At 43.4% G+C, this 17,756-nt stretch overlaps 1 protein-coding gene across 2 annotated transcripts in view; it reads right to left on the bottom strand.

The window, feature by feature from the left end:
• slc52a3 (solute carrier family 52 member 3) overlaps nucleotides 1–10,840 on the bottom strand; it is a 34,609-nt gene extending 23,769 nt beyond the window's left edge. For both annotated transcript variants that reach the window (XM_043710030.1, XM_043710031.1), the window contains exons 1-2: nucleotides 10,763–10,840; nucleotides 4,285–5,428 (exon numbers count right to left, since the gene is read on the bottom strand). In XM_043710030.1, coding sequence (XP_043565965.1) covers nucleotides 4,285–5,345 — 1,061 coding nt within the window. In that variant the 5' untranslated portion in view covers nucleotides 5,346–5,428; nucleotides 10,763–10,840. The remainder of the gene's footprint in view (nucleotides 1–4,284; nucleotides 5,429–10,762) is intronic.
• Nucleotides 10,841–17,756: the final 6,916 nt, after the last annotated feature.

Below are 17,756 nucleotides of genomic sequence, written 5' to 3'. Positions count from 1 at the left end.
AGATGGCATAGATGTAGGATGAGGGGGGAAATGTACAAGGGACCTAAGGAGCAACTTTTTCACTCAGAGGGTGGTGCATGTATGAAATGAGCTGCCAGAGGATGTGGTGGAGGCTGGTACAATTGCAACATGTAAAAGGCATCTGGATGGGTATATGAATAGGAAGGGTTTGGAGGGATATGGGCCCAGTGCTGGCAGGTGGGACTAGATTGGGTTGGGATATCTGGTCAGCATGGACGGGTTGGACCGAAGGGTCTGTTTCCATGCTGTACATCTCTATGACTCTATGACTCTCTATCCTTTTGTCCCTCATTGCCTAGCTAGCTGCTCCATAAGTATATCTTCCATACTCACTTCAATGACTCCTTATGGTCACGAGATTCATTGCGTTACACCTCACAGCAGATGGTTGGTATACCATTAAGGAACACGCTCATGCTGGCATGTGATCAGTAAGCTGTGCACAGTCAGGAAGGAGAGATCCCATCCATAGTGAGACATAGCCCAAGTGAGTCTGTAGTTTACGGACTTTGGAGGCAGTGTGGGAGTTCAGTGCTGAGGGGAAGAAGAGCTTTGTGCTTACTTTTGTTTTGCTCATAGTTTGTAAGGTCTTTTTTTATTAACAGGGTAAATTAAAGCTCAGAACACAGCATCCAGCACAAAACACTGACACCACAGGTAAAACGTAAGATCACTGGTTGGTAATAGCTACTAATTGTAGGTTACTTTCAGATTGAACGTTAATGGGGAAATATTTACAGGCAACAAACTAAAAGTCCAGTATGAAATTTGTAAAAATCAAATTAACAAATATGTAATTAAAATAGAGATGCCAGCCCAAATGATGTGTTGTAATGACATCGTGGGAGCTGGTGATCCCATAGTGGTTCATAGTGATCATATCTGTAGCAAGTGTTGGTTGCTTGAGGAACTCTGGTTCTGAGTTGAGAAGGAATAGAGGCAGAAGACAGGAAGTAATAGGCCAATTAGCTTAACCTTGGTCATTGGTTAAGATTTTAGCATCTGAATAGGCTGGGGCTATTTCCCTGGAGCATCGGAAGCTGAGGGGTGACCTTATAGGGGTTTATAAAATCATGAGGGGCATGGATAGGATAAATAGACAAAGTCTTTTTCCTGGGTTGGGGGAGCCCAGAACGAGAGAGCATAAATTTAGGGTGAGAGGCAAAGATTTAAAAAGGACCTAAGGGGCAACTTTTTCACGCAAAGGATAATGCGTGCATGGAATGAGCTGTCAGAGGAAGTGGTGGAGGCTAGTACAATGACAACATTTAAAAGATATCTGGATGAATACATGAATAGGAAGAGCTTTGAGGGATATGGGCCAAGTGCTGGCAAATGGCACTAGATTAATTTAGGATATCTGGTCGGCATGGACAAGTTGGACCGAAGGGTCTGTTTCCATTCAGTACATCTCTATGACTGTATTATTAAGGATGAGATTGTGGAGTACTTGAAAGTGCATAGTAAAATAGGGCTGAGTCAGCATCTTCAACAAGGCCATCGTGCCTGACAAATCTGTTAGATTCCTTTGAGGAAGTTCCTGAAGAAGGGCTTATGCCCGAAACGTCGATTCTCCTGTTCCCTGGATGCTGCCTGACCTGCTGCGCTTTTCCAGCAACACATTTTCAGCTCTCCTTTGAGGAAGTAACAAACAAGTTAGACAAAGGAGAGCCAGGCATGATCAATTTGGATTTCCAGGCAGCCTTGACAAGGTGCCACACAGGAGGCCACAAAATTAGATAAGAGCTCATGGTGTCAGAGGCAGGGTAGTTGAATGAATAAAGGATTGGCTGACTGGCAGAAGGCAGAGAGCAGGAATAAAGGGATCTTTCTCAGGAAGACAATGGTGAGTAGTAGAGTTCTGCAGGGGCCACTGTTGGAACCACAACTACTTATGTAATACATTAATGCTCTGGATGAAGAAACTGAGGGCAGACTATTTTCTACATGGGGAAAGGCTTCGGAAATCTGAAGCGCAAAGAGACTTGGGAGCCCTAGTTCAGGATTCTCTTCAGGCTAACATGCAGGTTCACTTGGAAGTCAGGAAGGCAAATGCAATGTTGGCAGTCATTTCAAGAGGGCTTGAATACAAGCATAGGGATGTACTGGCAAGGCTGCATAAGGCTCTAAGCAGGCTGTATTTGGAACATGGTGAGCAGTTTTGGGCCCTCAGGAAGGATGTGCTGTCAATGGAGGAAGTAGACAAGAATTACCTCAGGAATGATGGGCTTGTCATATATGGAACAGTTGAGGACTCTGGGTCTGTACTCGATGGAGTTTAAAAAGCTGAAGGGATTATCTGTGAACCTTACAGAATACTGATGGGCCTGCATTGAGCAGACATTTCCATTAGTATGGAGAGACTAGGACCTGAAGGCACAGCCTCACAGTGAAGGGATGACCTTTTAGGACTGAGGTGAGGGAGTTTCTTCAGACAGAGGGTGATGAATACGTGGAACTCATTACCACAGAAGGCTGTGAAGGCCAAGTCATTAAGTGTATTTGAGACAGAAGTAGATAGGTTCTTGATTGATTAGATTGGATTAGATTCCCTACAGTATGGAAATAGGCCATTTGGCCCAACATGTCCACACTGACCCTCTGAAGAGTAGCCCATCCAGACCTATTCCCCTATCCTATATTTACCTCTGACTAATGCACCTAAACACTATGGGCAATTTAGCATGACCAATTCACCTGACCTGCATATTTCTGGACAGTGGGAGGAAACCAGAGCACTTGGAGGAAACCCACGCAGATACAGGGAGAATGTGTGAACTCCACACAGACTGTCGCTCGAGGCTGGAATCAAACTGGGGTCCCTGGCACTGTAAGGCAGCAGTGCTAACCGCTGAGCCTCTGTGCTGCATCATGCTGATTGGTAAGGGGATCAAGGGTTACAGAGAGAAGGCAGGAGAATAAGGTTAAGAAATATATCAGCCATGATCAAATAGAGGAGAAGAAATGATGGACTGAATGGCCTAAGTTTGCTCCTATCTTCTTATGTTATAAAGCACCTGTCTCCATCTTACTGAGTTTTGTCCCCTTGGAGCATGGCATGCCAAGGGAAGCTTGCTGCAATATATCCAAGCTGCTTAGCTTCATCTGAGACTCACAAGTACCATTGATTGTAGAGTAACGTGGAGGTACCAAGAGCTGGAATAAAGATTCATTGAATTCTTGTGTATTAGGAACCTATGTCTCATCCGCATGTTACAGTTGCTAACAGAAGTATTCACAGCATGATGGTGGTTGGTCATCAGCATATGCCACCTCACATCACCATGGCTTTTATATCAAGATCTACACCCACTATGCAGCACTCTATAGAGGTTTGTCATGTTTTTATTTTTAAAACTGTACTTTTTCAATGACAGCTTGTCAGGACTTTGGTGACAACTCCAGGTGACAATTTAGGGTACACTTACAATTGCTTCTCAGTCATTGCTGACCCAACTGCCCACGTGGAACTCAATCTCCTGTTTTCCCTGCTACTGATTCACTACTTGATTCCTGATGCAGTGCCTGCTTCTTCTAACTGGGCTTGTATGCAGGCTCACCATCTCAAATAACAATGCTCTGCCTGCCTACACCTGACTGCACACCCACCCAATTACCAAGCCCCCTTCTGTAAAAATCAATATGCATTGCATCCATTTTTCAGGCAAGAAATGGACACAAATCCCATCAATTTAGTACTGGGACAGTCTGAGCTAATCTTTATAGGTGTCAGAAGAATCTGAATCTGTGGGGAACATTAACAATGCTGCAAACAAGAACAGTGATAATGGCTTTGGTTTAACATAGCAACCAGCAATGACCAATATAAGGGCTGAATGCTTTCCTTACATGCTACAAAGTTTTCCAGTTCTATAGCTGCCATTGAGTTGCTTTTTGTGATGATACTGTGGCTTTAAGTGGTTATTTTGTCCTGTTTTGTTTCTAAAAGAGAGATTGAACAAAAAGGATTGTGCTGTCTGTGAGAAACTGCTCATATCTTTGATTTATTTAATCAGTAAATCATTTGCTAAAGCACCAAAATTTACACTTATGTGGAGTTTTTTTATTTCCCCAGGAATGCTAGGTATTGGCTCTTACACAGAGTCATTTCCCAGCAAGTTTTTGCCAATTACATCAAGTGGGCATCACATCACAATTCATGGCTTGATCATGCTCATTCTGTTATATTTAAGAAGACATTAGAATGGACCCACTAGGACAGTCTGACCACATCCAAATTCCACAACGTTTGGCATTGCCTACCTGTTGGGTACAAACAGAGCAATAACGCAGGCACCAGGATTGGCCATGGAACCCAGAGCAGCAGACAAGTGGTAAGCAATGTTTCCATAGGGTAGGCATGAATATGTCTGCACTGATGGTAGGAAACCGTTGGTCAATGAATTCACCCAGACAACAAGAAGATAAATGAAGAGAAGCTGCTGCTTGGAATACTTAGAGAATGCACTGACCAACACACTTTGTGTTTCGGCCGCAAGCTTAGCTTTGTCCATTGCCTTCCTTGGATCGTGAAGACTGAAGCTCTGTGTATCTGCTGGTTGCTCAGGGATGTATTTATTCAGTTCTAGTTCAGTGGTTGAGAAATGCAACACTTCATTTGACACTTGCACTTCATGAAGCATCTTGTGAGGAACCCGTGTGAGGAAAATGAAGGCCAGCAAGCAGAAAATCATCATAACCGTGAGGAAAGCCAGGAATGTCTCTGTGGAGAAGTTGGCAGACAAGTAATGAGTTTCAATCTGGTGAACAATTGCCCCCTCTGTGAAGTTACCAGTGGTCGCGTTGACTGGCTTTGAAGCATTCACACACTTGATCATCCCAGAACCTTGACCCAGTGCCACAAGGCCAGGAATGAAGCCACTCAGACCCTCTCCAATGAAGTAGGTGGTCATGTACTTGGTCGGGAGTCTCATCATGAAGGGAAGGAAGGTCACGGAGGATGTGCAGTCCACTAGTGACAAGAAGAAGGTGAGTGTCAGAAAGGCTGTACTGTGAGGTGTGCCCACCAGCAACGTAGTTTGCTTCCAGAAGAACACCATCAGCAAGCTGGCCAAGATCCCGATGCTGATAATAACATAGATAGCAACAATCTCCTTCATCTTCCCTGGAGCAAACTTGTGCATGAGAGTGACAAACAGGGGTCCTACGTTAGCTAGTTGAATGATGACAGTGAGATAAGAGGGCAAGTCCCATCCTTCAGGCAAAACATTCACAATAAGCGGAAGCTCCACCCAAAGGCCATTGATGGCAACCCATGAGCCTGTGCCGAATACACAAGCCAGTATGTGGATGGCAAGGGACATGGTGCTATAGTACAGGCCCGTCTATGTTACGTTGCTCATTTGTTCATAGGCAGTAGAACACTGGTAGGCATTAGCGTCGTCTCCTGAAATACAAATAATACAATCAAATAATCTTGTGTTTAATCAAATACCATGCTTCCAAATCAGTGTGTATCCGGTACAATTTAGGTAAAAGCATATCCTATTCCCAGAATGCAGAATTTAGGTTTACAAAAGAAATCAATTGTTCAGTTGATCTGTGTTTGATTATGCGACACTGTTTATTATTGGTGTTCGCTTGGGTTGATTGGTTAGGCCTGACTAAAGATTCAAAGGAAAGTAATTGGGCTCACATCTTTAATAATTGAACAATACACTCTCGCCTGATGAAAATAGGACAGTGGTATTTAAATCAATTCCTGAACTGGTTTCTCGTCATGATCTGACTGAGTTTGTGGCTCAGTGTTTAGCCCTCTGCCTCACAGCCTTGGGCGACTATCTGTGTGGAGTTTGCACATTCTCCCCATGACTGCGTGGGTTTCCTCCAGGTGCTCTGGTTTCCTCCCACAGTCCAAAGATGTGCAGGTCAGGTGAATTGTCCATAGTGTTAGATGCATTAGTCAGAGGGAAATGGGTCTGGGCGGGTTACTCTTTGGAGGGTTGGTGTGGACTTGTTGGGCCAAAGGGCCTGTTTCCACTCTGTAGGGGAATCTAATCTGAACAAACTGCAGGTAGTACTCACAGCCCCTGCAATTGGACAAGGTACATATTACAAATTAAGGCCTCATTTAATTCAGGAGGGATCCTGAGAGGTCCGTGTGGACCTCACAAAGAGACTCCACTGCCTCTGGTTTCTCTCCTTCTCTCAGCCACAGTCACCGCTGGACTTCCACCCCACTTTAGTGCCAAGGTCCATTCGACGGGGTCCGTGCTATCCACCCAAAATGCAACTCCCATTGGTCAGCCACAAACTGGGTCCAAGCAGGAGTATGAGCCTCCTCAATATGATGATGCCAAGGAGGTAGAATTCTGCTAAAATACATGCAACATTGCCACTCTTTGTTAATGTGATTCACCTTCCCTCCTCCACACATTAATCCAGCTTTTTCTTAAAATCCACCCCTTATTCCAATCAGCTCTTTCTTCTCCTCCTACCTTCTGCTTTGTAACCCATCCCTTTCTGACAATGTGCTATGCTAAAGGATCCATATTATCCAAGTTGTTCATACATTTTACTGGCTCCAACTTTCACTCATAGAAACGTTCTAACTTCAATGCCAAATGAGAGTAGCTTTTCCATTATTACGCTGAGTTGATGAATGATTTACAAGGGCTCTCTCGGAGTGTGTTAAGTGTGTTTGTGTTTATACTGTTTGAGAAAGAGGAGAAATCACAAAGGATTTGCCCCAAGATCCAAACTTAACATTTACAGGAACTATCTGCAAAGTTTCTTTCTCCTACAATGACTCATTTCTAGGAAAAAAAATCCTTTCCGATTACTTTTACTGAAGCAATGAAGTTCTTTACAAGAATAGGTCATTAACCAGTTCCACTATTCCATGAGATTTATACTTGACAGATTGTGCTGTGTCTCCATGGCAACAGAGCCTTGCCAAGGGGCCAGTAGTCACGTCAGTGGAATATTTGATGGAGGGGGCAGGACCATTACAGTTAAATCCAGTCCTGTTTTTGTGCATCATCCATACACTTACACTTTCTAACAGGTCATTGTATAGGGGTGGCTCAGTGGTTAGCACTGCTTCGTCACAGTGCCAAGGAGCCAGGTTTGATTCCAGCCTCGGGTGACTGTGTTTGCTTGTCTGTGTGGGTTTCCTCCGGGTGCTCTGATTTCTTCCACAGTCCAAAGATGTGCAGGTTAGGTGAATTGGCCTTACTGTTCAGGGATATGTAGGTTAGGTGCACTAGTCAGGGGTGGTGTAGGGGAATGGGTCTGAGTGGGATACTCTTTGGAGGGGTCGGTGTGGACTTGTTGGGCCAAATGGCTTGCTTCCACACTGTGTAGGGATTCTATAGCAATTGGGAACAAGGAACCTGGTTGGCATTTTGCCCTTTGTTTTTCTGGGGTTGCGGCGTGGGGTGCAACAAAGTCCTGTAGAGGTACTGCCATCCTGACTGGGCCCTCAACATGAGGAGCTGAATGAAGACAGGCTTCTGCTTTTAGATATAACAGGGACCAGGACTTCAATGGAGCCGCCGGGGGGGGAGTTAAACATGGGTGGGAAGATGGTGGCAGTGATTCCTCCAGCGGAAGAGAAGATGATGGGGTGTGGGGGAAGAGTTGGTGAGGAGCTCACCCTCCCCTCAGCCCATTAAGTCCCGTAACTGACCAATTAGACCCGTAAAATCTCAGCCCAGTAGTGAGACCTCCATTGAACATAGGAAGAGGAGGAGGCCATTCAGCCCCACAAGCCTGTTCCATCCCACCATTTGATTCCTTCATAACTGACCTGCATCTCTGCTCCTTCTATTCACTTTGATTCCATATCAGAGTTTTGAACATTTAGTTGACCCCATATGCAGCTTTTTGAGGGACAGCATTCCAGAATTCCATATCCCTTTGCGTGAAGTGAGGGAGGAATGGCCTAACTCTAATTTTAATGTTATCACAACGTCATAGAATTGCAGGAAGAGGCCATTCAGCCCATCATGCCTGCCCTGGCTCTCTGAATGAGCATTATGAGCATTTGATTGTCTTCTCCCCCTAACCCAGCACAATGCCTCCATTCAAATAAACTTCCAATGTCCTGACTGAACGTGCCTCCCCCACATTTCCAGCCAACATATTCCAGACCCTAACTACTTGCTGAGTGACAAAGGTTTCTTTTTAAACATCGTATTCACTTCTTTTCTAAGTTACTTTAAATATATGCCTTTTCATTCTTGATCTTTTTACACATGGGAGCAGCTTCTCCTCACCTAATCTGTCCTGTCCCTTCACGACTTTTACCAAATCCCCTCTTTCTCATTTATAAGGGAAACAGCTCAATATTCTCCAATGTATCTTCACAATTGAAGTATATCATCCCAGAACCATTCTCATAGAGTGGCATGGTGGCTCAGTGGTTAGCACTGCTGCCTTACAGCACCAGGGATCTGGGTTCAATTCCAGCCTTGGGCAGAACTCTGTTTGCACATTCTCCCTGTGGGTTTCCTCCCATAGTCCAAAGATGTTCAGGTGAGGTGAATTGGCCGTGCTAAATTGTCCACAGTGTTCAGTGATGAATAGGTTAGGTGCATCAGTCTGGGGAAATGTAGGGTAATGAGTCTGGGTGGGATACTCTTTAGAGGGGTGGTGTGGGCTTGTTGGGCTAAAGGCCCTGTTTGCACATTTGGAATTCTAATTCAAAACGCTTTATCTAATGCAGTTGCATCTTTCCTAATGTATTGTTGAAAATATGCCAGACAATATTAGACTAACTAGTGTCTTATACAAGTTCAGTATAAACTCCTTTCTCCTGTAATCCATGTCTTTATGAATTAAGCTGAGGATACTGAATACTTTATTGACTGCTCTCTCTACCTATCCTATCACCTTTAATAACATATGCGTTGTGCATCCAGGTCTCCTAGCTCTTGCACTCCTGTTAGAGTGTCAGTATCCTTGACGTTATCGGCTCAAAATTTCTACCAAAATGTATCACCTCATACTTCTCCACATTGAATTTAATCTGCTGCCTGTCTTGCCTACTCCACCAGCTTGTCACTGTCCTTTTTATAGTCCTCACTGTTTGCAATATTTCCAAGTTTTATACCATTTGAAACTGTCTCCTGCACACCAAATCAAGATCATTACTATACATCAGGAAATGCACCTCTTAACTGCCCTCTGGGCAAGTAACAATGGGTAAAAAATGTGGGCCTAGCCGGAAATACCCACATTTCACGAGCTAATAAAATAAAACTCCCTCATCAGAGCAAATATCTTTCTCTCTCTGTACCTAACTTTTTAATTCTAGATTTTTTAAAAGTCAAATTCAAATTTGCCATCTTTCATGGCAAGATTCAAACCCTGGTCTCCTGAACATTAGTTGAGTTTCTGGATTAATAGTCTAGCAATAATACTATTAGTCTATCACCTTCCCCCTAAATATCTCTTTACTGAGGTACAGTGCCCATAACTGATCCATTTTCAGAAAAAGGTTAGTCTAATACAAGTCAAATTCAAATTTGCCATCTTTCATGGCAAGATTCAAACCCTGGTCTCCTTAACATTAGCTGAGTTTCTGGATTAATAGTCTAGCAATAATACTATTAGGCTATCACCTTCCCCCTAAATATCTCTTTACTGAGATACAGTGCCCAGAACTGATCCATTTTCAGAAAAAGGTTAGTCTTTAAATAAAGAGACAGTGAGTGACATTGTTCTGATAGGACAATCCTGTAATTGCACCTCCCTTTTTCAAGGAGTTAAATACCCTTCGAGCACCTTTTCACTCATGACCTGATTTCCTAAGGGCAAACATAGGTTGTGATTTTAAACCCTCCATTATTGCTAACTTTACTTTCAGGTTCTTAGATCTCTGGAATGTGCTTCTAGAACATTTCTATTTCCCTAACCCTCTTTCCACTTCAAACACATTCCTTAAAGCCATCTTTTTGGCCAGGTTAAAAACTGAAAGAACTGCAGATGCTGTAAATCAGAAACAAAAATAGAAGTTGCCAGAAAAGCTCGGCAGGTCTGGCAGCATCTGTGAAGAGAAATCAGAGTTAACAGTAACCAGTCTGGTGACCCTTCCTCAGAAATGTTAATAGAATCCATGTGGTGTGAAAACAGGCCTTGCAGACATGCTAGGCTTCAACCCAACAAGTCCACACTGACCCTCCGAAGAGTAATTCACCAGACCTATTTGTCTACTTTTACCCCTGACTAATGCACCTAACCTACACATCCCTGAACACTGCGGGCAAATTAGCATGGCCAATTCACCTAATCTGCTCATCTTTGGATCATGGGAGGAAACCCACACAGACACGAGGAGAATGTGCAAACTCCACATAGACAGTCACCCATGGCAGGGATCAAACCCAGGTCCCTGGCACTATGAGACAGCAGTGCTAATCACTGAGCCACCATGCTCCCCAAACTCTTGATTTCTCTTTACAGATGCTGTCAGACTTTCTGAGCTTTCCCAGCAACTTGTTTTCATTTTTGGTCATTCGCTGTAACACCTCCTTATGTGGCTCTATGAGCAATTTGTTTTACAGCACTCTTGCAAGATTCTTTGGGATGTTTAACCACATTAAAGGTGCCATAGAAATGAAAGTTCTTTTGCCACTGAAAGACTTTGCTACTCGTCATGCAGTTGCAACGGTTTAACCAATGTGAAGCAGTATCCCGAAAATATAAAAGTAGAGAGAGAACCCAAACATTCAGAGCTCTTTTTCTAAGAAAGAAAATTTCTGAGAGAGCTTCTTACCTGCAGAAAGAATAGGTCAAGTTCCTGTAATCTTAGTTTGAAGGATAACGCCAATGGGACTGTACACTGTTTAGAAATCAGCTCGCAAGGGCACAGTTCCAAAATACAGCTCACACAATTGCTTTGGCCAATAGCACTACCCTCCAACATTACTTTGTACCTTGGCTACATTCCAACAGATATCTGTATCTGGTATGATTAAGGTGTGTTTTATGAGTTGGACACAATAGAATGAATAATTTTAATCTCCATGTCTCACTTGTCTAGGTTAAAAAAACTTCCATAAAGTTAACATTTTTTTCTTTTTTTGTGAAAGCAGTTGTGACAAAATGTAGACCAGCCTAATCCACAGACAAATCAATCCACATAAACTAATGCTTTGCAGATGCCGGTATTGGACTGGGGTGTACAAAGTTAAAAATCACACAACACCAGGTTATAGTCCAACAGGTTTAATTGGAAGCACACTAGCTTTTGAACCACCTGATGAAGGAGCAGCGCTCTGAAAGCTAGTGCTTCCAATTAAACCTGTTGGATTATAACCTGGTGTTGTGTGATTTTTAACTTTGCATAAACTAATATGCTTCTTAGTTCAAAATTCTTGTTCGAAAGGAATGGGGGAGGGGCTCATCTAATAACTTGAATGAGATAGTGCAAAAACTAGCTGTAATTTAAGTTCAACGCATTTGCATTATGAGATCATTGGAAATAAGTAGCTTTCGGGCGGCATGGTGGCACAGTGGTTAGCACTGCTGCCTCACAGCGCCAGAGATCTGGGTTCAATTCCCGCCTCAGGCGACTGACTGTGTGGAGTTTGCACATTCTCTCTGTGTGGGTTTCCTCCGGGTGCTCCGGTTTCCTCCCACAGTCCAAAGATGTGCAGGTCAGGTGAATTGGCCATGCTAAATTGCCCATAGTGTTAGGTAAGGGGTTAATGTAGGGGTATGGGTGGGTTGCGCTTCGTCGGGGCGGTGTGGACTTGTAGGGCCGAAGGGCCTGTTTCCACACTGTAATGTAATCTAATCTAAGTGAGAGTTTGAGTGGATTCTGCAGATTTTTCTTCAGTTTCAGTTGAAAGCAGCACTACCCTCCTGTGATCATAGACAGTCACTACAATATAATTCACAAGATCAGGTCAATCAGGAGTTTATTCGCAAATGAAAGATGTACTTTTATGATATTTCACAACCCTACAATGCCTCACAACCAAATGAGTTGCAGGCATTGTTGTAATGCAGCAAACACGGCTGCCAACTTGCACATTTCATGTTCCCAGAAGCAGCAATATTATATGTTTTTTCTTTGTGATGATTGACAGTCAATTTTGGCCAAGGCATGGAGATTAACTTGTCTGCTTTCATTCAAAACAGCACCATGGCAGATTTTATGCCCCCCCCTCAGAGGGCCTCAGTTAAATGGCTCACCTGAAAGGTGCATCATTAACAATAAAGCAGTCACACAGAGCCCAAATGGATGGATGGCCCAGATTTTTGAGATAAAGATTTGAGGCAGGAGATGAACCCACACACTTTGACCTGAAAACTTACAGTGCTGCAAACTGAACTACAGCTGTGGTATTTGTAACATATTACCATTGCATATCATTACATTTTGTTCATTAAAGGTTCCCCATGGGAGACTAGTTAGCAAAGGTTAGATCTCACGGAATAAAGGTAGAACTAGCCATTTGGATACAGAACTGGCTCAAAGGTAGAAGACAGAGGGTGGTGGTGGAGGGCTGTTTTTCAGACTGGAGGCCTGTGAACAGTGGAGTGCAACAAGGATCGGTGCTGGGTCCTCGACTGTTTGTCATTTACATAAATGATTTGGATGCGAGCATAAGAGATACAGTTAGTAAGTTTGCAGATGACACCAAATTTGGAGATGTAGTAGACAGCGAAGAAGGTTACCTTAGATTACAACAGGATCTTGACCAGATGGGCCAATAGACCAAGAAGTGGCAGATGGAGTTTAATTCAGATAAATGCGAGGTGCTGCATTTTGGGAAAGCAAATCTTAGCAGGACTTATACACTTAATGGTAAGGTCCTTGGGAGTGTTGCTGAACAAAGAAACCTTGGAGTGCAGGTTCATAGCTCCTTGAAAGTGGAGTTGCAGACAGATAGGATAGTGAAGAAGGCATTTGGTATGCTTTCCTTTATTGTTCAGAGTATTGAGTACAGGAGTTGGGAGGTCATGTTGTGGTTGTACAGGACATTGGTTGGGCCACTGTTGGAATATTGCGTACAATTCTGGTGTCCTTCCTATCAGAAAGATGTTGTGAAATTTGAGAGGGTTCACAAAAGATTTACAAGGATGTCACCAGGGTTGGAGGATTTGAGCTACAGGGAGAGGCTGAACAGGCTGGGGCTGTTTTCCCTGGAGCATCAGAGGCTGAAGAATAACCTTATTGAGATTTATAAAATCATGAGGAGCATGATTAGGATAAATAGACCAAAGTCTTTTCCCTGCGGTGGGGGAGGCCAGAACTAGAGGGTATAGGTTTAGGGTGAGAAGGGAAGATATAAAAGAGACCTTAGGGGCAACGTTTTCACGCCCAGGGTGGTACTTGTATGGAATAAGCTGTCAGAGGTGGTGGAGGCTGGTACAATTGCAACAATTAAGAGGCCTTTGGATGGGTATATGAATAGGATGGGTTTGGAGGGATATGGGCCGGGTGCTGGCAGGTGGGACTAGATTGGGTTGGGATATCTGTCGGCATGGACGGTTTGGACCGAAAGGTCTGTTTCCATACTGTACATCTCTATGATTCTATGATTTCAATGCAAGTTCAGATAAATTTCATTATTTGAACGAATTAATGAATGAGCTGAATTAGCTTTATTGTTCACAAGTACTCAAATGATTACAGTGAAAGGTTTACAGTTGCTGCATTGCAGTGCCACCTTAGTTACAAAGGTACAGATACTTCAGATCAAATTCTTAGGAAACAAAAAAAAAGTTAGAAAAATAGAGAAATAAGTAGTCCTGCATTACAGGTCATCGGAATATATAATAAAAATAAAGAAGTAAAAAGTTCAGAATATCACTCCGACCCAGTGCACGCCAGCACTTATCCTCAAAGGAGACGTCCAGGGCCTCACCATCACCTATACCAGACCCACCAACATAGGAGTCACCCCACTTTAGGCACCATCTTTTCACTGCTGGGCCCCTTGCACTGATGCCGCTGAACCCCTACTTACCCCACAACTAAGAGTCCCTGGTTCTGCTGCCCAGCCACCACTGAGTCACGAGTCATGCTTAAGCTGCAGATGTCGCCTTACCAGCGCCACCATCTTGAAGAGTTCACTGCTGCCGGTGCAGTCATCCCCGATTGTCGGAGTTGCTTTGCTGCTGCTGCCACCAGCCCCAATGCCGGGAGAACACACTCACTGCTAAAGGCCCAATGTAGAGGGAGAATGACCCTGCTGACGCTGGTCTCTGATCACCCGGAGAAGCCATGTCCCTTGTGGCCCGCTCTCGCTTCTGCATTGGTGCTGATGACCAACCCACTACAGAAAAGAAGGAAAAATGACAACAAGAAAGGAAAATAAAGCAAAAGAAAAGAGCAGAAGCAAGAGGCAAACAAACAAGGAAAACAAATAGGAGCAAATACAGCTTGGGCAACAGCCTGCATACAGCCTTGTACTCTGCCACCATCTTGCACTGGATGCTCATCCTCATCATTAACTCACCCTCACTTTAATTATGCTCAAACTGGGAGGGGGGGACAGGGTCAGTTAGCTCAATTGGCTGGACAACTGGTTTATAATGTGCAGTGATGCCAACAGTATGGGTTCAAATCCTGTATTTATTGAGGTTACCACAAATGTCCCACTTCCCCAACCTTGCCCCTGCCTGAGGCATGACAAAACCATCACCAGTTATTTCTCTCTAGTGAGAGAGCATCCTATGGTCTGCTAAGACTCAATTTACCTTCATGTGCAAACTCTGGTGCTATCAAAATGATCTTTCAAGCAATTAGAGATGCAATGTTGCCTGATAAAGCACTACTCCCAAGATCAGATATGAATCAAGGGAGTATGGAAGAAGTCAAACTAAACCAAGATGGTTCTTTGTAATGACATAGGAAAAAGGAACAAGAATAGGTTATTCAAGTCTACCCCGCCATTCAACTAGATTATGACAGATCTTCTATCTCAATGTCATATTCCAGCACTATCCCCACACCCCTTGTTTTAAATATCTAGAAATCCATTAATCGCCATATACAACATGCTCTCTTGTTAAATTTTAAATTGAATTTACTGGATTAAAATGCTTGCTACAGCTCACGTGATGTGCAGGTTTGCTCTGGAGCCATGTAGCTATGAAAAGAGATTGGATATGCTCATGCTGTTTTCTTTGGAGCAGAGAGTTCTGAGAGGGAGTGGATAGGTTCCCCATATTCACAGAGTTACAATCGAGAATAATCTGTCTGAGTATTGATGGTAGAAGACACATTTTGTGGAAGCATTTCATTTTGCATTCATCAGGACAATTTGTAAGAATAACAATGCAAAGTGGGGGAGAAATGGCAATGCCTGTTCCAAACAGAGTCTACTTACCAACCAATCAGCACTCTTCTCATACAGCTTTAATTGCTTTCCCCCAATGTTGGTCATTCTTGCAAAGTGTTCTGTTGAGTGCAAGAATGAAAAGCCTCAGAAAATGTGTCTCTTTCCAGCAAATTGTTGTGTGGTGGCAGTGTTACTGGACTAGTGATCCAAAGAATGTTCACTGCCACAGGGTAGTCTCATAACTTGAACCCAACTTAAATGAAACATAAAATTGGTATCACCAAAAATAAACATGAAACTGTCAGATTTTCACAAAGTTCGAACTGATTCACTCCTTTCCTTGACTGTCACTCTTAATCAGTCTGGAACGAGGGGTGACTCCAATCCAATATTTACTTTTAACTGAAGTTCCAGAGCAATAGTTGTGTCAAAGCTGTCAGTACAGCAACTCAAGTTGCTTCTCATGGGAGTTGGTGATTGGCAATACAATGTTAGTCTGGCCAGCAATGGACACTCCCCAGAAATGTAAAAAGAAAGTTAAGGGGAATCAGAGATGAATTAGAGAGTGCGCAATGTGGAAAAAAGGAGTGAAGAGAGGATAGGAAATGAGAATGAGGGGTGTTACCTTTACACCACACAGAATACGTTGTCAATCATTCCCTTGGCTAGCTGCTACCTGTAACTCACTGTGGAAATTAACATGACAATGATGAATAAGGACATTTTTGCCTTTATTTCATACAGTTTTTAAAAATGGCTTGGGCATCAATATTCAAATGGAGGAATTCAAATAATAACCTTAACTTAGTGTCAAAATTCCTGATCTGGCAATTAGCTCATTAAATTGTACTAGTTTAAGTGATTATCCCCCAATACCTTCTGGAGTGGAGGGAGGTTTTTTTTTTAATTCATTTGGTCCATCAACAGTGATGGAATGACAATATAATTCCAATTCAGGATGGAACAAAGAACAACTAAGAACAAAGAAAACTCCAGTACAGTAACAAGCCTTCGGCCCATCAAGCCTACACTGATTCCAAATCTTTCTTGAAAGCCACTACTCATTGCCCATATGCTGTTTCTAGCTTTATGTTCGCCTCCCATTCATGCATCTATCAAGATATACTTTAACCGTTGTCAACGTGCCTGCTTCCACCACCCCCACTGGCAAAATGTTCCAGGCACCTACCACCCTGAAAAAGTTTTTCCTATACTCCGCCCTAAACTATCCCCCTCTCACCTTGAACCTGTACCCTCTTGCAGATTACCTTTCCACCTTGTGAAAAAAGCAACTGACTTTCCAACTTATCTATGAAGACCTCTATCAGGTCACCCGTCAGCTTCCAGCCTTCCAGTGAAAACAATCTGAGTTTATCCAACCTCTCCTCATATCTAAAACCTCCAGATCAGGCAACATCCTGGTAAACCTTCTCTGCACCCTCTCCAAAGCAATCACATCCTTCTAGTAGTGTGGCGACCAGAACTGCATGCAATATTCCAAATTTGGCCAAACTAATGTTTTAACAGCTGTAACTGCCAACTTTGACATTTGTTACCCAAGCCAATGAAGGCAAGCATGCTGTATGCCTTCTTGACCACATTATCTACCTGTGTTGGCATTTTCAGGGACCTGTAGACCTAAATACCCAGCTCCCTCTAAGGGGTTCTGACATTTATTATATAATTCACACCTGAATTCAATATTCCAAAATGCATCTTAGTGCATTCACCTGGAGTAAATTCCATTTCTAAACTAATCTCCAAGCTCCGAGATCTAGGTCTTGGCTCCACACTGTGCAACTCAGCTTCCTGTCTCACAATTAGTGAAGATAGAAAACAGCTTCTGCACAATAATCCTCAACAACAGCGTCCCACAAGGATGTGCCCTCAGCCCTCAACTGTACTCCCTGTACACTCATGACTGTGTGGCCAAACGTTGTCCAAACACCATCTACAAGTTTGATGATGACACCACCCTGTAGGCCGGATATTGAACAATGATGAGTCAGAATACAGGAAGGAGATAGAATGCTTGGTGTCATGGTGCAAAGATAACAATTTCTTCCTTAATGTCAGTAAAACTAAAGAGCTGATCGTCAACTTCAGGAGGAAAGGAGGGGGACATGCCTCTATCTACATCAACGGAGCTGAGGTGGACAGAGTTGAGAATTTCAAATTCCTAGGAGTGACAATATCCAACAACCTGTCCTGACTCTCCCACGTAGATGTGATGATCAAGAAGGCACAACAATGCCTCTTCTTCCTCAGAAGGCTAAGGAAATTCAGCATGTCCATAAGGACTCTCACCAACTTCTACAGATGTACCATAGAAAGCATTCTATTTGGGTGCATAACTGCCTGGTATGGCAACTGATCTGCCCAGGGCCATGAGAAACTACAGAGATGTGAACACACCCCAGACCATTACACAAACCAACCTCCCAACCATGGACTCCATCTACACTTCCCGTT

The sequence above is a fragment of the Chiloscyllium plagiosum genome, chromosome 20 (assembly GCF_004010195.1).
Source record: "Chiloscyllium plagiosum isolate BGI_BamShark_2017 chromosome 20, ASM401019v2, whole genome shotgun sequence".
Taxonomy (NCBI): domain Eukaryota; kingdom Metazoa; phylum Chordata; class Chondrichthyes; order Orectolobiformes; family Hemiscylliidae; genus Chiloscyllium; species Chiloscyllium plagiosum.
Note: the sequence above shows the minus strand (reverse complement) of the source record. Positions and strands in the feature narration are given on the sequence as shown.